The 25649-nt window shown below is 48.0% G+C and overlaps 1 protein-coding gene across 1 annotated transcript; it reads right to left on the reverse strand.

Moving 5' to 3' along the window:
- Window positions 1-1181: 1181 nt before the first annotated feature.
- Window positions 1182-24262, reverse strand: Anp32b (acidic nuclear phosphoprotein 32 family member B). Its single transcript, XM_005078732.4, has 7 exons — window positions 23889-24262; window positions 14252-14401; window positions 9804-9926; window positions 5168-5396; window positions 3668-3792; window positions 2430-2499; window positions 1182-1620 (listed from the first exon to the last, which is right to left on the reverse strand). The coding sequence occupies exons 1-7, from the start codon at window positions 23940-23942 to the stop codon at window positions 1553-1555; spliced, it is 819 nt and encodes a 272-aa protein (XP_005078789.1). The 5' UTR covers window positions 23943-24262; the 3' UTR covers window positions 1182-1552.
- Between the last annotated feature and the right edge of the window lie 1387 nt (window positions 24263-25649).

Raw genomic sequence — 25649 nt, forward strand, 5'->3', positions numbered from 1 at the left:
GTTCTGGCCCTCATGACTGTACAGCAAATGCTCTTAATTGCTGAGCTCTCTCTATTGCCCCAGACTGCAATAAAGACGTCTGGCTGAAGAAGCCCCTGAAAAATATACTGAAGGTTTACTATGTGGGAAGTAAGGCCTTGTGGTTGAGGAAAATCCCACAGGTTCCACTAGAATTTCCTTTGCAACAGATAAAAACACTTTAAATTATGAGACTTGGCTTTCTTGTTGTTTTTTTTTTTTTTTTTTTTTGGTTTTTCGAGACAGGGTTTCTGGAGGCTGTCCTGGAACTCAGAGATCCGCCTGCTTCTGCCTACGGAGTGATGGCATTAAAGGCGTGCGCCACCACGGCCTGGAGACTTGGATTTAAAAAATCCATCAACACTGCTTTTCCTGTTATACTCAGTTCTAATACTTCATGTTCATTTTATATGGTACAGCTAGACTTAACCACACTTCCAAATCACCCGCCAACCCAAACCCACATCACCATACTGCAGAGTATCACCCGCCCCCAGCCCCCACAAGAGCAGGGAACATTAGCACCTTCCCAGTGCCTGAACATCCCTCCACATAGCACTCCTGCTCAAACACCTGTCTTGATAACAAACTGAGCTCAGGTTATATACACACTCTAGCCTTGCCTTGAAATCCATCATTTATCTAGATCCTACCCACCCTGCTGAGGCGCCTCAAGTCATCTAGTCATTTTTAAGCTAAATTTAATAAAGGGACCCTGAGTCAACACATAGTTAAGGCCTTTCTCCCCTCAACTCATGGGACAGGTTTGCAGAGGCTCCAGATTATTCGACTGCAGTACCATTTTTTTTCTGGTGTTGGGGCTCTGACCCAGGGCCGTATATATTCTAGGCATGTGCTCTGACACTATTCCAAATTCCAAGCCATTTTTAAAAAGTTAACATTGAGTAACAAGGATTCTAATAGTGATGGTTAAAGATTCTGTATTTCCTCAGCACTAACAGACCACAGCCCCCATCCTGTTCTCCAGAGACACAGCGCAAACTACAGTTACAGCCTAATTTAGAAACGTGAGTACAACTAGGCTTTATCAAAGAGTAATACGTTTATTTTACTCAGTCTTAGAAAATAAGTTTTTTTGGCAGTCATCACATAGAATGTCCTAATGTCTTAAAAAAAGAAAGAAAAGCATGAGAAAACAGACCCAAAATGTTAAGATTTTATTTACAAAGCTTTTCCTTGTTGTACAGAAAGTAAAAATGTTGTTACAATCGCAGTGTAACTGACAGCCAGGACGGTCAACTCACCAGTCACAGCTGTCACGATACAGCAAGAGTCTTACATGAAAACCTAACAACGTTTACAATTTTGTTGGGGTGGCAGTCCCCAGGCTTGATGGTGGATTACCAAGGGGCTAAACGGAGGAAGGCGGAATGTCTTGGGAACTATTCTTTGGCTCTTTGGGTGGGGGTGTCCTGGGGCTTGTATCACAGCTACCTGTTTAAAACAGCTACCAAATCCATGAGCAGTCCAACCAATACTCAACAGTTCTGTTTCTTGCAGATTGTTTCGGGTCTTAATCATCATCTCCTTCATCATCTGTTTCTCTCTTTCTCTTTTCACCTTTTCCACCTTCTTCCTCCTCTGCAATAAAAAGATTAGCTGTGAGATCATGTAAAGGCATCCTGCCTGGGATTCTGCTAAATAGAGGCAACAGCAAAGAGGTACACTTCAAATAGATCACCAAGGCCAGACATGCAAAAGATACAGTAGCACCTTAGCTGACACAGCTAATTAATTGAGGGTTTTTTCTTTCCAAATGTTTTTTCTTAAGCTTTTGGGTACCAACCTAGCATTTATGAAAATACATAGCAACAGCTGCACCCACTGATTCACATGTGACCTTGGGCAAACCACTTAAAAGATAGACAATAGGAACGAGACAATGGAGTTCTTCTGAGAGGTAAATAAGATACCACAGGGCTTGGCATGAAACAGGGTACTGTCAAACACGACTCTCTAAAGGGTTTGGGTCTGGTGTTCTATGTACTCTGCACTCATAAAGCTGGATCATCAGTACAAAGGCGATCAGTGGCCACGGGTACTTCATATGCTCAGCGTGAGTCTATAGAGCCATAACCTCAGAACTCTGGAAGCCAGAGCATGAACACGAGGCAAGTTGAGCAAGTTAAGATCCTGTCAAAACAAAAAAACACACCTAACCTAGAAGCATTTTCATCTATTTTTGTTTTTCGAGACAGAATTCTGTATTGCTTTAGAGCCTATCCTGGAACTTGATCTGTATGTAGACCAGACTGGCCTAGAACTCAGAGATCCGCCTGCCTCTGCCTCCTGAGTGCTGGGATTAAAGGCGTGCGCCGCCGCCGCCACCACCTGGCTTTCATCTAATCTTTGACTAAAAGGAGAAACAGAAGTATATGCATTAAACCCACCTTCATCATCATCATCATCATCATCTTCTTCATCTTCATCAACTTCTCCATCGTGTCCAAACTCTTCTTCCTAAATAACAGAGAACAGCTTACATCAGTGGATTCTGCTAAGACGACACACAATCAACCATCAGTAAAGATGAAACCCTGGCAACCTAAGACCACTCACTGGAACACACACGCACGCACGCACGCACACACACGCACACACACACGCGCACGCGCACACACACACGCACACACGCACACACACACACACACACGCCCTGTAAGCACACACACACACACGCCCTGTAAGCCCAGTATGTTTAGTGGTTGTTATCCCAGCCACTAAAAAAGGGATGGGGTGGACAGATGGTCAGACAGTTTAGTCTACTCTAAGCTGCAAAGTGAGACCTTGGTTCAGTTAAGTAAAAGAAAAATAAAATTATTCTTAAAATAGCAATGTTCAGGAGCAGTTCACCAGTAAGCTTTAATTAGCAAGCAATTAAAAATGGATACCTCAATAAATGTTTTTACAATCTTACACTACAGTACTGGTTTGGACAGTTTTCTCTCTTGTGTGGTGTAACCCAGGACCCTGTACATACAATTTTGAAGATACAGTCTTGTTTAGCCTAGGCTGGTCTTGCCTCCCAGGTTCTGGGATTATAGGCATAAATTCTTTATAAAACTCAAGCCACCTACTCTTCCAATGTAGAACTTTGTTTTTGTTTAAGATTTATTAGGGTTGGAGAAATAGCTTAATGTTTAAGAACATTGACTGCTCTTCCAAAGTCCTGAGTTCAATTCCCAGCAACCACATGGTGGCTCACAACCATCTGTAATGAGATCTGGTGCCCTCGGCTTTCATGCAGACAGCGTATACATCAAACAAACAAATAAGAAAATATTTATTATATATACAGTGTTCTGTCTGCATGCATTCCTGCATTAGATCTCATTATAGACAGTTTGTTAGCTGCTGGGATTTGAACCCAGGCCCTCTGTAAGAGCAGCCAATACTCTTAACTGCTGAGCCATCTCTCCAGCCCCCCAATGTAAACTTGAACCACGACTCTACAACCCTTCTTTGGCAATTTGAAAGATATCAGGCGTAAGTGCTGTATGTATCTAGGCAGCAGTGAGCAGGCACATCCCATATTAAGACAAAAGCTGCAGTTATCAGTCTGCCTGTCTTCCAACCCCACCTTTCTTTGCCTTTACACTAACAGAAGGGAAGAAAACAGTGACATCACCTCCCCACTGACTTCATCCTCATCATCTTCTCCTTCTACATCTTCGTCTTCATCTTCATCCTCTTCTTCATCATCTTCCTCTTCCTCACCATCCTCATCTTCTTCTTCATCTTCATCTTCCCCTTCTGAAATAAGAAGAAATAAGGTGATGACCTATAGGGTCGAACTGAAAAGGTCAGAGAGCCCAAAGCTGGCTTACAATAAGCTGGCAGGCTCTACAAACACCAGGGAAGACTCGTGTCCCCTCCCCCAATCCCAAAGAGAGTATCCTAAAAACCAAGAAGCTTCAAATACTAATAGTCCATATTCTCACTGAATGAAATCTGCCTCAATTTCTACAGGAAGAGGGCTTTCTCCTTCTGCCATGCCTGAAAGCTCCGGGTTTTCGTTTGGTATCTTCTTCTTTCAAAGAGAAGGAAGCATGGTGTGATCGTAAGCACGTGTTCAGGACAGTAGGAGGAGGACCAGGAGTTTATGACCCGTCAGCTACCCAACACAGTCTCAGCACCTGCCCCAAACAAACATGGCAAGCCACTCCGGAACAGTGAGAGCAGTTGTCAAATCAGGAACCCCTAAAGGCTTAATTCCTAGCCGTAGGATGGTGCAGGCTCCTGGACCCCAGTCTAGAGGGGCTGCTCCCTTACCAGCCTCCAGTTCACTGTGGTTTCCTGCCTGCTGCCCTTCCCATTCCACGTGCCTACTCCCACAAACTGACTCCAGTCCCTACTCTCCGTGCCTCCTTCTGTCTCTCTCAGGCACTTCATTTCAGCACCCTTTGCTCGAGCTCCAGACGACTGCAGTCCTCCATTTTTCTTTTCAGTAAAAGGCCTTCCTTCCACAAGCCACGCAAGCCTTCTACTACCGAGCTCCATCCTCAGCCTGGCTCTGTCCTGCTATCCCATCTAGCTAAGGTATATAGTGCAACGGCAGTGTTATTTACAGGGAACTTACAGAACTACAAATAACTTAGGAATATGGACACTTAGAAGAGGGTGAACTGCCCCACTCTTCTTTGTCCCCCTTGTATCCATTAATTTTTGCCTTTCTCCAGCTGCTGCAAAGTAACTCCCCTGTATAACTGTAACTAAGAACTTATGTCTTTCCTCCTTTGCTTTCTTGGCCATTACTGTCTTTCTTGTATGTTCTCAAAAGGGGTAAACCACCACTCATAACCTAAGATAATGTGTCTTGAAGTTTGTGGGCCAGGCACTGAGCTAGAAAGGAGTGTAGGCAGGGCCAAGGAAACAATGAGATAACAAGCTCTTTTCAAACATGTAAAGAATTCCAGGGGTCTTGTATGAAGCAGTCACTGAACACGTGGCTCCACAGAGAAATAAAAAAAAAAAAAAAACCCATTGGCTAATAAAACCATTTGATTTTCAAGCATTTTCAGGTTCAAAGCCCCAAGAGTTGATAGAAGGAATCAGGAACACAGGTGCAGAACCACTGTCAGGGCTACAGAAAGACAGAAGCGAGGTCCCAGGAGCCCAGCCTACCCACCTTCATCCTCTTCCTCCTTGTCCACGCCGTCCACCTCGGCGTCAGAGTCGGGGGCTTCTTCTACACCATCCACCTCCACATCTGAGTCAGGGGCCTCCTGGTCCTCCCGGTCATAGCCATCCAGGTAGGACAGCTGGGGCAGGAGCTTGAAGACACTCTCTCGGTAATCATTCAGATTAGTGACCTCACAGCCAAACAGATCCAGGCTTTTCAGACAATCCAACTTTTTCTAAAAGAAAGAACCAAACGCACCATTCCTAAATCAAAAGAACATGTCACCAAACCATTTTCAACAGGTAAAAGTCTAGGCTCACTACCAACTAGCTGCTACCCATTCATCTCTGTACACGGGAAACACTATGCTTCTGGCTCCCCCAGGGAACAACGTTTTTTTTCCTTGGTAGCAACAGAAGTCTAAGTGTGACCTAGCTGAAATGTACACAGGGCCCCCATGAGCAGCACTGGAGGATGGAGTGAAACTTGGCGTGAAATATGCCAGCCTGGGCAGAAGGGTATAGAAGAGCTTAAATTTCACCAACAGAGAAACCTCACACTCCCTTTGTCTCTTTTAAGATCTTTGGAAGAGGTTAACATTACCAGACTTTTCTACAGCAAACTTAAGGCATTGTCAGCTATAGCCTTCTACCTTCTAGAATAGTACAAACAGCCTACTAGAGTGTAGGTGACTTTTCCGTATGTGTATACACAGACAGATAGGCATACATGCAACTTTTATTAATTCTAAAAATCAAAGCAGTTTGGTGCTCTCCCAAAACCAACCAAAAAACATCAATATGGGGACAAGGAAGTGGCTCATTTGATAGTTTGCCCAGAACCATGGATTTGATCCCTAGTATCACAGTAAACCAAGTGTAGAAGGGTGGGCTTGTGATCTCAGTATGCAGGAGGCTGGACAATCAAAGTCACTGTCAGCTACATGAGACCTCCTCACTCAAAAAAGCTTTGGATGAAGCAAGTTTTAACAAATCCAACAGTGACACTTCAAAACTACCTAGAGGAAACATGGATTCAAGAAACTTCGTTTTCAGGATTGAAGGCATCTCTGTAATTCTCTGCTTTCAAAGTTGCTTTTCAAATAGGCTAATCTGGCTCAATAGCTATTTTGTAACTAAAGCGGTTTTTAAGACAGGGTCTCTTTATACGGGCCTGGCTAGCCCCAAACTCAGAGATCATCTGTCTGCACCCGCCTCCTAAGTACTAGGAGCAAAGGCGTGTGCCACAATGTCCAGCTGAAGTTTTACTGGCACACAACACTCATCATCTGTCACACAACTCCTCTCACTATACTGACAGTTGAGGGGCTGTGATACGACTACTGCCAAGCTTCACATCCGCATTATCTGAGCCTCAAGGAAAGGGCTGCTGAACTTTACAGAAGACTCTTCGCCCTTCACCAGGAAAAGGCTCATGCGAGTTTTACTGTCAAGAGCAGTCTCTGGAACACAGAACCAGGGAAAACATAGCAGCAGGGTTACAGACAGAGTATACCCACAATTGAACACACAATGGGCACGTATAATGCTATAAGAGTGCGTAGGAAAGCCAGCTCCGACATCTGAGGAAGGCAGGCTCAGCCCTGGCAGTTCTAGGGGTAGCTGATTCTCTAGCAGACAACTTTCACATTAGGTTTCCTACTGGGCAGGCCATGACCTCTGAAACCCAGATATGATTTCTTGCCAAAGAGGAAAAAACGCAGAAACACCATCCCAAGTAAGCAGCACAGGCTGTTCACTGGCTTTCTTTTTGGAGATAGAATCGTTTTATATTGCCCAGGATGTCCTAGAACTTCCCATCCCTGCCCCACCCCAATCTCAGTATCTAAGAGTGTACACTGCACCTGGCTACAGTAAAGGCTCTATACCAAGTAAGACATAAAAGGGAAAGCAGCTTAGGCAGCTCCCCATGAGGGTTTGCTCTGTGTGCTCCTCCCTTTCTGAGGTGCATGTCTCCCCGGGAAGCCTTTGTCTCAGTCCTCTCGCTTTGGCCCCTCAGGTAGCCGGGACGACAGCACACATCACATCCCTGGACTGCTTACAATTGTTTACTTAATGGCCTGGACCACTGATGAAACTACTGTACAGGGCCATCGAGGCCACCCTGTCTCTGAGCAGCATGAATCTTAGATGTTTGACAAAGCACCCATTACCAAATAATTTGGAAATCAAATATAAGCAAGTTCACAATAACAAATCCAACATCACTACAGCACTCTGTAGACTGTTTAAAGATTGTACTTACAGCCCAGTGGGCTCAAAACAGATTATACAGGATCCTGATGTGATGTGTAAAACCCTGTAAAAACTTAAACTGTATCTCGCCGGAAGCTTGACTAAGCTAATAGGCTAGCCATAATAAACATTAAGCATTTTATTAACAATAATTTTGCTTGCCTTCTTAGAATTTAGAAGGGCTTTGGGGGATGATTTGGATGGCCCAGGTCTCTTAAAAAAGGTGTCCCAGGAAGTTTGAACTGATGCCTTCTTTGTCTCTCGTTAATGTCCCTGTAGCAAGCAGAGGCATTCACAATCATTGCATTGCCTGTCAAAACTGGGCTCAAGGCAGTGATCACAATGTGTGGAGATGAGGATGAGGATGGTGACGCCCCAGTCTAGAGCATTCACAAATCACACTGGGTCCAGAGTCTCCCCACTCCACCTTTCCTGCACATTTCCTCCATTCTAGGTGACAGCCAGGAGGCCAACCTGGCTCCCGCTAGGCCCACCTGGCTCCCGCTTTTCCAAGCAGCCTGGGGAGATGGAGCCATGGTGGCTCTGCCAGGTGTCAGCACCATCTAAGCCTCAGTTCCTTCCCTCGGTGTAAGACAAGGGCCACACTATCCCATTCAGTTTGCAGACTTTTTAAACGACTACCACAGGCTCTACAGGGCACCACTATAACACACCCTCGACAGTGGTACAAGCACAGCAACAAAGACACTCCTGCTGCACTGTCTTGGGACCCTACTCTGTTACAGCCTAGAACAGGAACACACAAGCAAACAACCCCTACACAGTATTTGTCTGTGCTCGGCCTCAGTGATAACAGCACTGACACAGGATTCCCAGAGGACTCCGCTTCCAAGAGAATCAGGAGCAGCTGGTTATCCAACAAGGAAAGTCAGTCTCTGACCACCCCCCAAGGGGTGCTGGTCCTCAGTTTGGTACGGCCCAGAATAGAAGAGATCTGCCAACAAGCAATAAACACAGGGTTGGCACAGACCATGGAGAAGTGTTAGCATTGAATATTTCTCTGGGAATTCGATTTTCCTGAAATTTAGGTATGGAAACAATTTACATGTAGACAGAAAACAGGTCCCAAGGGCAATGGGAAATTAAGTGAATTTGGATTTGATCCTGCCATTAATTCCAAACAATTACTTATGCTTTCTGAACTCAGTTTCCTCTTTAAACAGGACAGCCATTCTCTCTTCTCTCGGTTACAAGTCTACAATGAACAACTATTAAATGTCCTTGGATCTTGAAAACACAGGGCATTATCTTTAACTTGGAAACGTCCGCTCTACACAGAAAAAATGAAACTAGCAAAATCGAGGGAGTGGGAGCATCTAGCGACGGATGGTAGAAAAAAAACAAGATCTGCATTGACAGAAACCACAATCTGCCTTCCTCCATAATGTCAGAACAGAACAATTTAATGGTCTTCCTCCAGAGTATTAAGAGAGCAGGTTTTGGTTTGACAGGGTTTCTTACAATCCATGCTCAAGCTGGCCTCAAACTTGCTATGCATGGTGGATGACCTTGAACTTTTGATGCACCCGGGATTAAGGCATGCACCAATGTGCAGTTATGGAACCTAGAGCTTTGTGTATTCTGAGCAAGCATTCTGCCAACTGAGCCAAATCCACAGCCCCCAACAGAGCATTCTTCCAGTGAGCCAAACCCCTTTATTTTCTAGACACCTGCTGTCTAACTTTCTCAACACTGCAGCCTAAGGGGCTGCCCCTCTCCTGTTAGTTACCCTGACTCTAGAATCCCCACAGCAGCAGAACTCTCACTGCAACAGTTTTCCAGTCTACAAAACACAATGTTTTCTCCCGGACTGCCCTCAACTCTTAAGGCAGGGAATACTCTCTTCTCTGCTTAGTTTGCTTGAGGCCGTGTATCAGGGTTACAAGCCAAAAGGCACTTAACATTTGGTCTCTGTAACTAATCTACAATAAGACTGAACATCTGTTTCTACACAAACTCTGCAACAGTGATATAGGGGAGCATAAGATCACCAACCACAAGACCCACAACTCCTGGAGCTGCCCTTGACTACGCTGAAATGCCACCTTACACAGACAGTTCTGTTACACACAGAATAACTTGGCCAATCTAGTGGGGGGGGAGAGAAAGAGACTAAGTTTAAGGCTATACTAACTATATATTTTAAAAAGGATAAAAAAAAAAAACCACGAAAAACTCTCTACTGCAAGATAACATCATAATTTCAATGGGGGGAGCAAAATCCCAGGAATACACCTTTAAAAGCCACTCTGTGAAGAGTACAATGCCAGTAGTTTTAGCCAATTATTCTTCTCAATCATTTCTCCCACTAGAAATATGAAAATGAATATGACAACAACCCATTCTCTAAATTCTCAATCACTTACCAAAGGCTCCAAAGTGCTGATATCTTTCAGCTTATTTCCACTTAGGTTCAGATGTGTGAGGCTTGGAAGTTCTTCTGCTAGTCTGTCCAGACCGCCAAAGATTCTATTATCGCTGAGCTCAAGCTAAAAGGAAACATATGTACAGAGAATCACTCACGACTGAATTGAGAGTAAAAGCAAATATTCACAACAAAGAACCAGGTAGACAGCACTGTACACATCTGCAACCCCATGACTCAGTAGAAGGCTAAGACAGGAGGAGTGTGTCTACCCAAAGACCGTTTCTCCTAACAAATAAACAGCAGCAAACCTACGAGGGCTGGTGAAGCCACTCTTCAGGCAAAGGCACTCGCTGCCAAGGCTGGCAGTCAACCCTCGACTCACCTGGTGGAGAGAACTGACCCCCAGAAGCCCTGTCTGTTAGAGCATAAACACTGTTTTATTCGGGCTGGAGAGATTGCTCAGTGGTTAAGAGCACTGGCTGCTCTTCCAGAGGTCCTGAGTTCAATTCCCAGTAACCACATGGTGGCCCACAACCGTCTAGTGAGATCTGGTGCCCTCTTCTGGCCTGCAGGCAGACATGCAGACAAAATACTGTATACATAATAAAATAAAATCTTTAAAAAAAGAGAAATACTTTAAAAATTATTTTATTTGATTAAATACAAATCAAGGGGCTGGAGAGATGGCTCTTCCAGAGGACCTGGATTAACTCCCAGCAGCCACATGGCAGCTCACAACTGTCTGTAACTCTAGTTCCAGGATACCCGATACCCGATACTCGTGGCAAAACACCAATGAACATGAAAAGAAAAGAGGAAGTGTTTAAAAAAAATCCAAATCAAGTAGTTTATAGATACCGGAAACATTTGGGATGAGTGAGACAGACATGCCAGAGTGTTGAAATGTGGGCTCCGTATGGCAGCGCGAGCACAGGGCTGGAGGCTAGAAGAGGGAGGCGTCAGCTCCTGGCCAAGGCCGTGCAATCACACTAGCACCAAGAATGTCTTGCAGCGAGCGGCGCCTGGCTAACGCTTCCCACAAGCTGGCTCTTTTTGACCCTGGCACTAGCTTCCGTAGTAAGCCACACTAGTGTCTCAGCTGCAGGTAAGTCACTCAGGCGATGGTGTCCCACAAAAGTGTTGAGTCCTCACTAAAAACTGCCAGTGTGCAAGTGGAGATTATGTAAGTGAAACTTGCAGATAAAACACTCAGGCCAAGGGACAGAGCAGGTGTTCTTCCAGAAGATGGATTTGGTTCCTAGCACCCATGTTGGAAGGCTCACAACCACTTTTAACTACAGTTCCAGTTGATCCGATGTCTTCTGACCTCCAAGGGCACCCCCTGGATACCCAAATAAAAACAAGACAGACAGAAGGAAGGACGATGGTGCCAGTGTTTTATACTGGTGACAAGATAAAGGTAGCAAATCATCATCAAGTGCTTGGGTGCTGGTCACTTTCAGAGCACATCACCTCGCTTGCTCTAGAGAGTGGTGGGTTAAAACTCCCATTTACAGGTAGAGAAATGAACAGCAAAAATGTGACTGGTCCATGACCAAAGCTGCATGTGGACAGCCCATGTTGACTCCACACGCTTGAGCTGCTAAAGAACTCATGGCTCTACGTACTGTGCTCCACACGTCTGGTGTGTTAAGTATGGAACTTCATGTGGCCAGAGGAGCATGGAACACACCCAGGAGGCTGAGGCAGCATGCCACCCTATGCAACTCAGAGAGCTTGTTTCCAAGCTAAAGGGGTACAAAAGACCTGGGAATACAGGTAGTGCTGAGAGTAGTTGTCTAGGATCCATGATACCCATGAGTTCAATCCCCAGTGCACAATAAATACAGCCCCCCCCCAAAAAAACCAAAGAAAACCAAGCAAACAATACCAACTTCATCAAACAAAGGCTTTGACATGCCTTGTAGAGTACTGATTTTTAGAATACTCGTCTAGGAGGCAGGTGAGAGATGGCTCTGGAAAGGAAGGCACAGGCCACAGCCTGAGGACCTGCAATGAGTTGCTCTCTGACCTCCATATGAATGCTATGGTAAATTTCTCAGGTAAAATTCAAAAACAAAAACAAAATCCAAAACCCCTGCTAGTCTATAATCAATAAGATCAAGCCCTGTCTGTCACGGTTTCTGGAAACCATGACAGCAGAATCTTCCCTTCTGTGTTTAGACCATGCTGCCAGAGTATCTCATCTCCCTACATGAAGAGACAATAAGGCAATCCAAAGCCATTACTGGCATAACACTTAAAACCACTTATATAACCAATTTTTAAGTACTTGTTTCTTATTAAGAGTCTGTGTTTTGAGGTAGGAAGAACATACAGTCCTTACCAGCTATGAGAACATTCAATCTGCCTTTTAGTATGTTCACCTTTTCATTGGCCCTGTGAGAGATCAGGGTTCAAATTCTCCAGAAAAACCCAGTATGGGGCAAGCCTACAATCTCAGCATTTGGGAGACCGAAGCAGGAGGCCCGTGTTCCTGCTCATCCTAGCTGCAGTGAGACCCTGTCTCAAAGAACATCTGAGAAATACTGAATAGAGCCACGGTGGTGCATTATAGCGCTACACTGCTGTCTATCAGTTTCCAGAGGGGGCTAGCAGAGGGGAGACCCCACTGAACATATGCGCCCAATCAAGGTCGGAAGCCCAGACTGAACCACACAGGAGCGTCTCCTCTCCAACTGCACACGGCACCAGCGGCACTGCACTCCACCACCTCCTTACCAGGTGACCGTGACTATGCCTCAACCCGAGCCTTGGAATACCCTTTACACCGCGTGAATACACCTCACTGTGACTGGTTTAGTAAGGAAGCTGACTGGCCAATAGTTAGGCAGGAGAACCAGACTAAGAGGATCCTGGGAAGAAGCGTGGAGTCTGAGAATGGAGAAACCATGAGACAGTGAGCAGAACTGAAGTACACACGAACAGAAATGGTTGATTTAAGTTATAAGACTTAGAGAAGCCGGGCGTTGGTGGTGCACGCCTTTAATCCCAGCACTCGGGAGGCAGAGCAAGTGCCAGGACAGGCTCCAAAGCCACAGAGAAAGCCTGTCTCAAAATACCAGAAAAAAGACTTAAGAAACAAGCATTTATAATATTAAATCTCTGTGCAGGCATTTGGGAGACAGCGGTCTGGAAACTACATGAACCCAAATGAACAAAACACAAACTTACAGATCAAAGTTATGCAGGACATTAAAATCTTTGTAAGGGTCTGTCATTGATGACCCAATACATGTATCTTTTAAATGTTTTTCTCTTTAGATTTTATGTATATGAGTGCTATTTGCCATGGAGGCCAGAATCCCCTTTTCTTCAACAATACAAAAGATTCTTATTTGACCCTAACACCGCAGTTCTGTGGGTGGCTTTGGGAGAACTGCTGTTCCTTTCAGGTCCTGTGGCCACACCTACCAGTAAACAGTACCAAGGAACAAAGTTTCTTCCACCTCTGACAAATACAAAGACACGAGAAACCCTTTCAGTGTTCTGCCTTTCTGGGAGTTATTAGAAGGCAAGAGAGAGGACTACAGGTGATGTAAACTACTAACAATGGCCAAGATCAGAGAGAACGCAATAGGCTTGTTTTTTTGTGTTTTCTGTTTTGTTTGGGGGGGGGTTGGGAAGCCCACAAACACAGGAGACAGCAGCTCTGCCTGGTCCAGGACTCACAGCTTCCGATGCTCTGCCTCCTAAGAGCTAAATTCCAGGCAGATACCACATGACCTGGCCAGCAGCAGGCTTTGTCACACCACACATTTCAACCTCTCTAGCTATGAAAAAATTACACAGCAGAGCTATAGATGGCTCAGCAGTTAGCGAGCACTGGCCCCCCTTGTTCTCAGAAGTCAGCTTTGGTTCACAGCACCCTCAAAGGCAGCCGACAGACTGACTCCACCTCCAGACCTGATGCCTGAGGTAACACACGCACGCCCTACACAGGGAAGACAGTCTCATCAGCAGGTATGGTAAAGTATGGAAAGAGGGAGGCTGTTCTGACCAGAGCCTAAGAGCAAAACCTAGCTAATGGAAACAAAACTTTCAACAAGTAACCCATTATTTATATAAAGCAACTCATAACCCAACAGTATTATTTTCAAAGCATTGCTGCAGTTCTGCAGGCCACGTACAAGCACAACAGGCGATAAGGCTGGGCCATCTTAGAAGGGAACACAGACCACAAGCTCCCAGTGCCACAGCCCACTAAAACTGCCTCTGCCAGAGACCAAACCTGTACATTTCTCCTTCTCAAAGGTTATCTTTTACTTAAAAACCAAAGAAAGAACCTTTAATTCCAGCACTCAAGAGGTAGAGACAAGTCCATCTCTGTGAGTTTGAGGCCAGCCTGGTCTATATGCAAGTTCCAGAACAAAGAAACCCTGTCTCAAACAAAACCAACCAAACAACAACAAAAAGAAAACTTACCTTTTTCAATTTAGGTAGCTTGGGGAGATCTGAAACTGAAAATAAGCCTACACTTATTAAACTGAGGAACTCTAGGTTCACAAATTCATCTGTTAACCCCTCAATTTTTCCATCATTCGCTTTGCAGTTGTCCAAGACAAGTTCTCGAACCTGTGGGTACAAACAAAAAAGGGAATGAGCTTTAAAAGCCACAACAGGAGACAACAAAAGCAAAAACCCTAACCCTGACCCCATAAAAGACCCACACTCAAGGACAGAACAGGTCCAGCTACAAATAAATAAGTTGCGATTGGCTTTAAAGCAGCAGCACAGCTAAGCCTGCCAACTCACACCACTGACAAACGGCCGCGCGCGCGCGCACTCCATATCCCAGAGGCACTCACACCACTGACAAACGGCCGCGCGCGCGCGCACTCCATATCCCAGAGGCACCACAGCTCTCGGAACGCAAGTGATGCTATGCCCCGTTCTTTCCACCGCTGTGACTGGAAGGGGCTTTGTCTAGTTCAAGTGAGGAGTGAAGAAACCCTCTTAGACTCTCAAAGCGCAGGAAGGGCACGACCACGGGGAGATGAACACTCTACTTCACTATCCAGATCACCAAGGCATGGAGCACTTGATCTCAAGGAGCCTACTGCTCCGCCCGAAGCTGGTAACTGATCTCACACTACTCTGCTATGCTTCTGTGTTGTGTTTTGTCTTTTTGAGACTCTCTCTACATAGCACTGGCTACCCTGAAACTCACTATGCAAACCAGGCTGGCCCCAGTCTGCCTGCTTCTGTCTCCTGAGTGCTGGAATTAAAGGCATGCACCACCATGCCTGGCTTTTTTCAAAGAAAAAAAAAGTCACAAATGAATCCTTGCTAAGGATATTTATATTGGCACACTTTCCGATTTCAGATACTCTGTTTTGTTTTGGACATGGTCTCACTATGTAACCTTGTTTGAGAAGAACTCAATATGGAGAGATCTGACTGCCTCTGCCTCCTGAGTGTTGGCATAAGAGATGTACACCACCATGCCCAGCTAGGATTTTTTCGCATTTCCTATGTAACAACAATCAAGTTAAAATGTCATACAAGGCATACAAATGAACTTTGGGAGTCCATTTCACGTGGAGGGATGCTCTCTCAGCCTGGACACATGGAGGAAGGGCCTAGGTCCTACCCTGGGATCCTGGAGATCCCCCCAAGGAGGGCCTCACCCTCCCTGAGGAATGATGTGGGGATTGGGCTGGGGGTGGAGGGAGAAGGGGGAGCTGGGATTGACATTTGAAGCATGCATGTTTCTAATTTAAATAAAAACATACTTAATAAAAAAATCATACAAAACAACACTAATATGTCCAAAGTGTAAGTGAGGTGGAATTAAAGAGTATGCCATATTGTTTCCCAGGATAAAAATAACCTCCTGGGTAGTTCTTTCAATTGCTAAGATTGTACTTAACCACTGTGAGGGGTCATGAGAAACACCACTGGGGGATGGGAGACCAAATACCACAGCTACTCCATCACTGGGGCGAGACAGGTGTGCTGTGAACTCAAAGCCAACACTGCCCCCATACGAAGGAACACCGTCCCAACAATTAACAGACACACGTGGCTGACAAGGCACTTGCTAAGGCAAACAGTAAACTGGAGATTAAGAGGCAGAGGACTGGAGGGTAGTGGTGCACGTTTAATCGTTTTACCTCCCAGGTGTAACATCACATACCCTGCTGCGTTCAGGATCATCCCATTTTATTTATGTATACTTTTGAAGGTTTGCTTTGTAGTTGAAGCTGGCCTGTCATGGCAAAGGACTAGCAAGACTGCTCCTTGGGGGAAGCACTGCTGTTCAAGCCTGAAGACCTGAAGTAGTTGTTTAATCCTGGCACTCAGAGACAGAGGCAGACTCCAGAGATACACAGAACCCCAGCACTCAGGAGACAGACAGGTGATTCTCTCCGAGTTCCAGGGCTACAGAGAGTTACAACCGTCTTGAGAAACCAAAAGTAGCAGAGAACGGATTATACAATTGACCTTTGACTCCACATGTAGGACACGTCCACATCATATACATAATATTTTTTGTTTTTCGAGGCTTTCCTGGAACTCACTCTGTAGACCAGGCTGGCTTTGAACTCACAGAGATCCGCCAGCCTCTGCCTCCCGAGTGCTGGGATTTAAAAGGCCTGCGCCACCAACACCCGGCTTATACTATTTTTTTTTTTAATTTAGAGAAAAAAAAATAGAAGGGGCTAGGAAGACACTGAACTTCTGGTAAACATAAAACAGACCCCCAACCTCACATTGAAATGAACACAAGTATGGGCTAAATTCCAAAGTGAAAAGACAAGAAGTTCAGAAAACACTCACTCAAGGGAAGACTGAGCAGAGGGCAGTATGGCTAAGAAAAGGCAGGCCCTGACTTTTCCAGAAATACTGAGAATGTAAGTAAGTGTCTTACCCCAGGAGCTCCAGGGACACAGCAGGATAAGGCACTAGACGGTAAGCCCAGAACAGGGTGTTGGAGTCGCCACATTAGGCCAAGCCTTAGGGCTGTGCTCAGAGGAAAGTCTAAAAGTACACTGGCTAGCTGCCTTCAAGTCTGGGTCTGAGTGGTAGTACAAGCCAGTCATGCCAGCTTCTCAGGAGGTAGAGACAGAGGACCACAAGTTCAAGACCATCTCAGAAAAAGGAGTCAAGGCAAGGTGGTAGAATATGCCTATAATCTTAGCACAAACGCAAAGGTATGGGCAGGGCAAGTTTCAGTTCAACCTTGATCGCTATGAGTTCTAAGGAAGCCTCACTCAGCTCATGAGACCCAGCTCTTGAATAAAACAAAAACTATGTGCCCGGGGAGATGGCTCAGAGTTTAAGAGCACTTGCTGCTCCACCAGAGGACCCGAACTCAGTTTCCAGTGCCCTAATCAGGTAGCTCACAACTGCCTGCAATTCCGGCTCCAGGGGATCTGACATCCTTTTCTGGCCTCTGCATATGGCAGGCAAGCACACACAAATACTAAATTGATTTCATAAGCAACCAGACACGGTGGCACATACCATTAATCCCAATGCTTACTGAGAGAGTTCCAGGGCATCCAGGGCTACCTAGTTAAGACTCAGTCTCAAACAAACAATGCAAACACAACCCCTAGGGAGAGAAAGGCCCCCAACCCGCACATTGTGCACAGATTGATGAGTCCTGTGGCCAAGACACAGCTCAGACAGAGATGCAAAATTTAATTTTTTTTTTTTTTGGTTTTTCGAGACAGGGTTTCTCTGTGGCTGGAGGCTGTCCTGGAACTCACTTTGTAGACCAGGCTGGCCTCGAACTCACAGAGATCGGCCTGCCTCTGCCTCCCAAGTGCTGGGATTAAAGGCATGCGCCACCAACGCCGGGCACAAAGTTTAATTTTTAAGGCCAAATTTATTCTTGATCAGTTTCCAATTGAACTTGCTTCTTTCTCAGATGTGGATAAAGTGTTTAAGAAGAACACACCACACACACACACCCCCAATGGCAGTGCCCCAGGCTTACCCAACACTTTATGAGCAGGATCAGAAGTTCAAGGTGAGCCTCAGCTAGAATTTGATGCTAGCTGGGGGTAGGGGAAACTAGCTATTTCTTATTTTTAGGGCAGGGTCTCACTGTGCAGCCCTGGCTAGCCTGGAGCCCAGAGATCTGCCTGGCTCCTCCCTCTTGAGTGCTGGGATTAAAGACAGATGCCACCAGCTTTCCTTTACTTTTTACAGAGTTCTCTAGTTACAAGTAATATCACTAAGTTCCTCCTTTCTACTTTCCAACCCTTTCTCGGTTCCATTCCTTCAGCTACTGTGTGGGAAATGTCCAATTTTACCTACAGTCAGGATTGGGCAATCCTGCCCAATTATATACTTGTCCCAGGAGAGGGGAAAAAACAGAAAAAGTAAATAACATTTGCGGTGTGGTGGTTTGAATAAACTGCTCCTGGCAGGCTCGTGTATTTGAATGCCTGAGAAGTGTTGGGGGTAGGATCTAGCTGAAGGAATTGTTTCACGTGTCCCTGCAAGGCCCCTATATCCTCTCCTGCCTAGTACTGGGCTATAGCCGGTGTCACAAAGGACAGTGGTTGCTACTGCTGTGCTGCCCCTCTCTGCAGTGTACCAACATAAACTTGCTTTATGAAGAGACTGCCCTATAGTAAATACCCCAACAGACTCCCAAAGTTACACTGAAACACACACAACTTTTAAATCTCAAAAATGAAGACCTCAGGCATTGGTGGTGCATGCCTTTAATCCCAGCACTCAGGAGGCAGAGACAGGCCGATCTCTGAGTTTGAGACCAGCTTGGATTACAAGAGCAAGTTCCAGAACAACCTCCAAAGCCATAGAGAAACCCCCAAAAGGAAGACAGGAATGCTTGCAATGTGTTAACAGGGGGCAGGTAGGCTGGGTGGCAGGACTAACCCAGCATGCTGGGAGCCCTGAATCCAATCCCAAAGCCACAATAAAACGACAAGGTTGGTGGTGGGTGTGGCAGAGTCAGGAGGATCTCAGAGTTCAGAGTGAGTGGTCGAGGACAGTCAGGGCTTCTTGAAGAAATCCTATCTCAGGGGAAAAAAGACTGGGGTGGAGCGCTGTTGGTAGAGTGCTTGCTTAGGAAGCATAGCACACCGGGTCTGATCCCTGGCACCCCTAGAATCCACTAAGCGATGCAGATGTATGACCCCAGAATTTGGGAGGCGAAAGAATGAGAAAGGTCATCTCCAGCTATAAAATGAGAAGAACCAAGGCACGGTGGCACACCTTTAGTCCCAGAACCCAGCAGAAGCAGGTTTTGAAACTGAAATGCGTGCTGTCAAGCGTAACAATCTGAGGTCCACCTGGAGGAGACGTCACATGTGCACACACAGATAAAGAGCATTAGGAACCCAAAGGTAAGTCATCTCACTCTGTCCCTCAATGAGCACATGAGGCTCATATTTGTAAGAAGCAGTCCTTCAACATGTTCAGATGACAGGGGAGTTGAGAAAGACACCCCACTCCAGAAGAGGAAATGCCTGTGTCCTGAGTGTGGATTAAAGGGGACAATTCTGAAAACCAATTAGACAGTCACTGAGGCACTTTAAGGTAACCAGACAGTACATGTTTATAACATGACCCAAGTTGGGGGGTAAAAAATTAAGCAATTTTAAGCCACACACCAAAATGCACTGAAAGGTTATGTGTGTAGTGCATATTTTTATGGGCCATTTTTGGCATATCTGCATCTAATTTTCTTTAAAGACGTATTACTGTACAAAGGAAAACAACTCCAATTAGTTGCTATGCAACCAATTAGAATATCCCATAGAGCACAGAAGTATATCCACACTAAACAACAGATGCCAAAAGTTGGGGGTGGTGGCCACAATAGGACAAAAAGGAAGGTGTGTAAGGAAGTGAGCTTCCCCAGTGAGCTGGGATGTAAGATGAACCGGTGAGCTGTCTAAGCACACAGCACACACCAAGGTTTCAGAGGCAGAGTTCTTAAAAAAAAAAAAAAAAAACCAAAAGACAAGAAAAACCAAACAAAACCCCAGTAAGAAGCTACTTGGTTTTCCAACTCTGGTGAGAGGGTTAGCTGTCTGGCTGTGGGGTGGGAAGGGGTACACACAGAGCAGCCTATGTGTATGCTCCAGAACGGAAGCTAAGGCGTTCACACCACCACAGGCTCCCTTCCAACTTTGGAGCACAGCTGCTGCATGACCTGGTATGTCTTGCTACTGCATTCCAGCACTTTCTCACCTTATTGAAAATCCCATCGGTTTGTGAGGCATACCCTGTGTTCTGGCTCTGTACAATTATTCTCAGTGAAAACTCCTAATATAGGTATCTCTTTCCTGTTTTGGGGGTGGCAATGCTGGGAATGAACCAATGACGTCACACATAGGAAGTAGGTCCTTATCTAGTATATAGTTGTTCTCCACACACTAATGCTCTTGTGGGGTAAGGCTGGAAGCTTAGTAACAGAGCAGATGTCCTTGGGTGAATCCACAGCACCCCATCCTATTCTTGCCCATAAAATCTGGAAATTTATCTCTGGTAGGTTTTTGGGGGGGCTATTGATGTAATTTTATGCCATTCCCCCCCCCACCGTGAAGATAAACTCTTTTACAAGAGGTGGTTTGGACTTTGGGGGAAAAAACTGATTTTAAAATCTCCCCGGAGGGCTGGAGAGATGGCTCAGAGGTTAAGAGCGCTGACTGCTCTTCCAGAGGACCTGTGTTCAATTCCCAGCAACCACATGGTGGCTCACAACTATCTGTAATGGTGCCCTCTGCTGGCCTGCAGGCAGACATGCAGACAGAACACTGGATACATAACAAATAAATCTTAAAAAGAAATCTCCCTGGCAGAGAGAAGCACACCCATATTTATAACTAACAGAGACGCAGTTATGGACCTGGACATGGTATTGGCCTTATGTACTTTGGACCAACCACCAAGATGGAACATAAGTATTGTTTCAGAGATGTCCAAGATTCAAACAAAAACCCAACAGAACACCATAAACACACACCACTTAGTTTTAAGCACCAACATGTATTTAAATACCAAGCCTCCACTCATCGCTCTGCACTTAACTTTACAAAATATGTTCAAGGGCTAAAGACATAGCTCAGCAGTTATGAACATTGACTGCTCTTACATAGGGCCCGGGGTTCAATTCCCAGAACCCACAAGGTGGCTCACAACTGTCTCTAACTACAGTTCAAGTGACCTGACCCCCTTACACAGGCAATACACCAATGCACATTTTATTTTTTATGAGACAGGGTTTCTCTGTGTAACAACACTGGCTGTTCTGGAACTGGCTTTGTAGACTAGGATGGCCTTGAACTCACTTAGATATGCCTGTTTCCACTGCCCGGAAAATATTTTTTTTGTTTTTCCAGAAAGGTTTCTCTGTGGCTTTGGAGGCTGTCCTGGAACTCACTCTGTAGACCAGGCTGGCCTCGAACTCACAGAGATCCGCCTGCCTCTGCCTCCCAAGTGCTGGGATTAAAGGCGTGCGCCACCAACGCCCGGCTCCGGAAAATATTTTTAAAAAGCACATTCAAGGCTCCAAAGCACAGAGAAACCCTGTTTTGAAAAAAAAAATCATTTGTCACCTGGGGATGGAGATCTTTTTTGGCATAGGGTCCCAAGTGCCAACCTTACTCCCTAGAAAATTGGAAGTAACACAGATTTCTGAAGTATGTTCTAGGGCATTACAGTATATGCAAAGAGCTGTTTTTGTTTTTTTGATGCAAGGTGTCACTACACAGGACGGGGCTGACCTATTTACTGAGATCTGCTTCTGCCTGATGGTGCTGGGATAAAAAGGTGCCATCTTGGAACTTCTCACTTGCCCTATGACACTTTGTGAAAGACTGTTCAGATCCCCCAAACATTGCTGGGTGTAATAGTACCAGCTCTCAGGAGGCTGAGGAGGGGGATGGCAACTTCGAAGCCAACAGAGACTACCTACTTACTGAGACTTGTCTTAACACACTCTTTCCCGGCTCTCTCTCTACAAGATGGCTTAGCGGTTAGAAGCACAGTCTGCTCTTTCAGGGGACTGGGGTTAAATTCCCAGCACCCACAGGCAGCTAACTACTGTAACTCTTAAGATCTGACACCCTCACACAGACATACACACAGGCAAAACACCAAGACACATAAAAAATTAAAAAAAAATTTTTTTCTACAGCATGTTCGATTTAAACCCGTTCTGTTTTGGGTCAAAGTTCTTCCAAATAATTATCTGCCGATGGCCTGGCTCCCCTAAGTAGATTTCCCTTCACACACCGACAATCCTGGTGATCTCAAAAAGACAATTGCACGTGGTTCTCGCTAACCCACCCAGGTGCCCAGAAGATATTCCCGGTCTTGTTTACGCGTTTCTCAGGCCCTGGTTCTGTAGGTAAATATGCAATAAATCAGTGATTCTAGAGACCAAGGATGTCCAATGTAGTATCCACAACCACTTGTTGCTTTTGGGCGCTTTAAATATGTAGTCCCAAACTCACTTTCAGTTCCAGGGCCCGACTTTGGCAAGGGGGCTTAAGTTGAAAATGGATCCCTCACCTAAATTGAGTTATTTCATACGCTGCTGATTTTTGTAGCTTGCCTGGAACGAAAGGCTCAAGGTATTTAACTCATCTTTTCAAGTTGAAGGAAGATGGGTTAACAACTCAATCTCCCAGCACGTGGTGGGCACAAAATGTCTGACCGAGAGATGGAAGGGACACGTGCCGGTGAAACACTCGGGGCCCCGGGAACAGGGACGCCACCCAATCAGTCCTCAGGGACCGCCCCACTCCGCGGCGGAGCCGACCTCAAGGCCCGTGGCAGGAACACAAAGCCTCGGGCACGCGGGGCAGGCCATGTCCACAAGTTCCCAACTTGTTAGCCACAGCCACCTGCGTGCGCCAGCCAGGGCCGGAGGCCACCCCTTCCCAGACGCCAGCCCGGGCCCAGGGTCGCGGCCACACGCGCCGCGGCGCACGAGGGCGGCGTCCGGCCCCGCGGCCTGTGCACGGTCGGTCGCGGAGGCCGCGCGGAGCACGTGCGGGGCCCAGGCCACCCCAGCCCCGCGTCGGCCACCGTTGCCCTTTTAAGAAGGGGGAGGGCGCCCGCGAGGGGACGAGGCGGCGGCGGCGGGCAGCCGAGCGCCGCGCTTCCAGTGCGCGCGGAGCCGAGCCCGCGGGGCGGGGGCAGCCCGGGGACCGACAGGCAGCGCGAGGGCGGCCGGCTCACCCGGCGGAGGAAGACGGCGCCCGCCAACATGGCGCTGTGGCGCGCCCCGGCTGGCGCGCGGAGCCGCCGGCCGCCCACACCGAGGGGCCGGCCTCCCTCTCCGGCAAGGCCCCGGGCGGCGGCGCGGGGGAGGGCGAAGCCACCGCGGGGACGGTGCCCGGCCGACCCGGGAGGCCCGCGTGGACCAGGCCGAGGGCGAAGGCGAGCCGGGCAGAGGAGGGGGAAAGTTGTATTTTTAGGCTTGAAAAATGGCGGGAAGCGCATCCTTTTTTCAAACTTGGCCTCGGGAGGGGCGGCGGTTGCGCCACCTCCGCCGCTAGGCCCGCCCCTCCCCCGTTCCGCGCCAGGCCGCGCCCGAGGGGCTCCGCGCCCCTCGGGGACCCGAACCCCCTCCTAGGCGCGGCCCGCGAGCCCGGCCCGCGAGGCCTCCCGGGCCGCTCCCCCGCCGGCCGCGGGGCGCATGGAACCCGGCCCGGCCCCGCGGCGGGCCTGGCGGCGCGGCTCCTTCGGCAGGCCCGGCCTCCGCCCGGCCGCGCATCCCGGGAGGCTGCAAACATGGCTCCCAGCGTTACACAACCCCCGCGCCCGCCCTCGCCGCCGGCCACACGCACACGCGCTCCCTCCGGGAGAGGACCGAGCGGGCAAGCGGCTCAAAGTTTGCTTTTCCACCCGCCGTCCTCCCCGCGGCCGCGGGGGCCCGCGGGCGCCAAAGAGTTAATGCCCGCGCGCTCGCTCCCCCCTCCGCGCCTTCCGCCCGCCTTCCCTGTCCCCGTCCGAGCCGCGAGCAGCGTCTTCCCCGCGCCGTGGCCGGAGCCCGGTGGCCCGCAGGTGGCCACCATTACTTGCAAGTCATCGGGGGCGCGGGCGCCCGAGGGGTTCTGCTTACAGCTGCCGGGGTCCGGTTCCTCAGCTCCAGGTGGATCCTCTTCTTCATGTCCATGTTCCCCTCGTCCCCCCTCTTCAAACTTAACTTTCCGCGGCGGGGGCGGAGGGGGGAGAGGCGACCCGGCCTGCGCGGCGAGGGCCGTCGGAAGGAGGCGGCTGGCGGAGGCGGCGTGGTCCCGAGCGGCGTGCGGCGTGCGGGCGTGCGGGCGAGCGGAGCCCCCGGAGCCAAGTTACTCGCGGGAGCGGAGAGAAACCATGGAGGGAAAAGGGGGCTGGAGCGCGGCTCTGGCCTCACTACCGCCGCCCCCGGCCAAGGCCCCGCACTGCGCTTAAACCGGCGACGCGACGCGGCGGCTGCTCGGCTCCACTCGGCCCTGCGCGGCGCCGCTCGGCTCAGGAGCCCGGGCTGCAGCACGGACTAGGGAGGCGCACTGAGGGCGGGGCGGGGCCGCCTTAAGCTCAGCCCGGACTGCGGCACCGCCTCCCGGGCCGCGCGCGCCTCCCGGCCCTCGGGTCGCACGTGGGCCGGCTGATGTAAGACCTTCCGGCGCCGGGGACCCCCCCCACTTTCGCCCGCGCGTCTGTGCCACAGGTTTTGCTTCGCGCCTTCGGGGGTCTCCCGGACCCCGTTCCACCCGCTGAACCTCGTCCCAGCCTTCCGGCGCCCTCACGGGCTGTGGCTTTGGGGTTCACCCCCCAGGCTGGGGGTCTACAGCCTGGCCCCTCAGCCGGTGATGTTGGAAGTGCCTTCGAGGACCCTGGTGAGGGTGTGATCGCTGCCCGGGCGTGTTGTACCGCGTGGCACCAGCGAGGAGGCTGCAGTACGGCGTGAGCAGCCGCAGCCTCGGGCATCCCCGTTCAGGAGACCTCATTAACCCTGGGCGCTTGTTTTTAAATATTTTTAAAATATACCATAAAACTATTTCTTCATCGGTTCATAAACTACAAGCTAGCCAAGAAGAAACACAAGAACTCTACACAAGTACTGTTTTTAAACATTTTAATGTGAGCTACTAGAAAGGAAACCATTAGCAATTTTAAAGAGGCCTCAGTCCCCACCCTCTGACTTTTATCTCTTCTTGGGGAATGCATGGAAGGTCTCCATTAAGGTGAATCCTGGGCAGGCCTAATTTCGAGGGTTCCTGGATTTAAAGCACAATGTTGGGGTGCAGGAATTTAGTGTTCATTCAGGTGCCTGCTTGCTTGTGATATTAACCAGAGGCACCAAGGATTAAGCACAGTTTACTAAACAAAATCCTATGGGTTAGCCTAACGTTTTTATTGAAGAAACCTCTCCCATTACATTTTGCCTTAGGGGCTTAAACTTTTAAATGGATTACACATCAGTTTCAGAAATAACAATTCAAGAGAAAAGAAAGTTTGAAGGTTATGGGTAAAAGTGAATGCTTTATAGGTGTAGACTCGTGACATCTATTGGAGTCATCTGGAAGACCTAAGACAGGATGTGGTATGCTCCTTGTCACCAAAGATTCCTAACTATAAGGTGATAAGCTCCACTGAGCTATGCAAAGCTTTTTGCAAAAAGAAAAGCTTCTGAGATACTTCTGTAAGCTAACAGTCACCGAGCGATGACTTTTTGTTGTTGTTTTGTTTGCTTTGTTTTTTGAGACACGGTTTCTCTGTGGCTTTGGAAGCTGTCCTGGAACTTGCTCTGTAGACCAGGCTGGTCTCGGACTCACAGAGATCCACCTGCCTCTACCTCCTTAGTGCGCCACCAACGCCCGACGAGCTCTGACTTTTA

Source organism: Mesocricetus auratus, unplaced genomic scaffold (genome assembly GCF_017639785.1).
Source record: "Mesocricetus auratus isolate SY011 unplaced genomic scaffold, BCM_Maur_2.0 Super-Scaffold_6730, whole genome shotgun sequence".
In the NCBI taxonomy this organism is placed as follows: Eukaryota; Metazoa; Chordata; class Mammalia; order Rodentia; family Cricetidae; genus Mesocricetus; species Mesocricetus auratus.

Coding starts and splice junctions, on each gene's coding strand:
- Anp32b (XM_005078732.4), bottom strand. CDS start 23,942: ATGGACATGAAGAAGAGGATCCACCTGGAGCTGAGGAACCGGACCCCG. Junction 9,927..14,251: donor AGCTACCTAAATTGAAAAAG/GTAAGTTTTCTT, acceptor GTTTCCTTTTAG/CTTGAGCTCAGCGATAATAG. Junction 1,621..2,429: donor TGATGATGATGATGATGAAG/GTGGGTTTAATG, acceptor TTTTTATTGCAG/AGGAGGAAGAAGGTGGAAAA.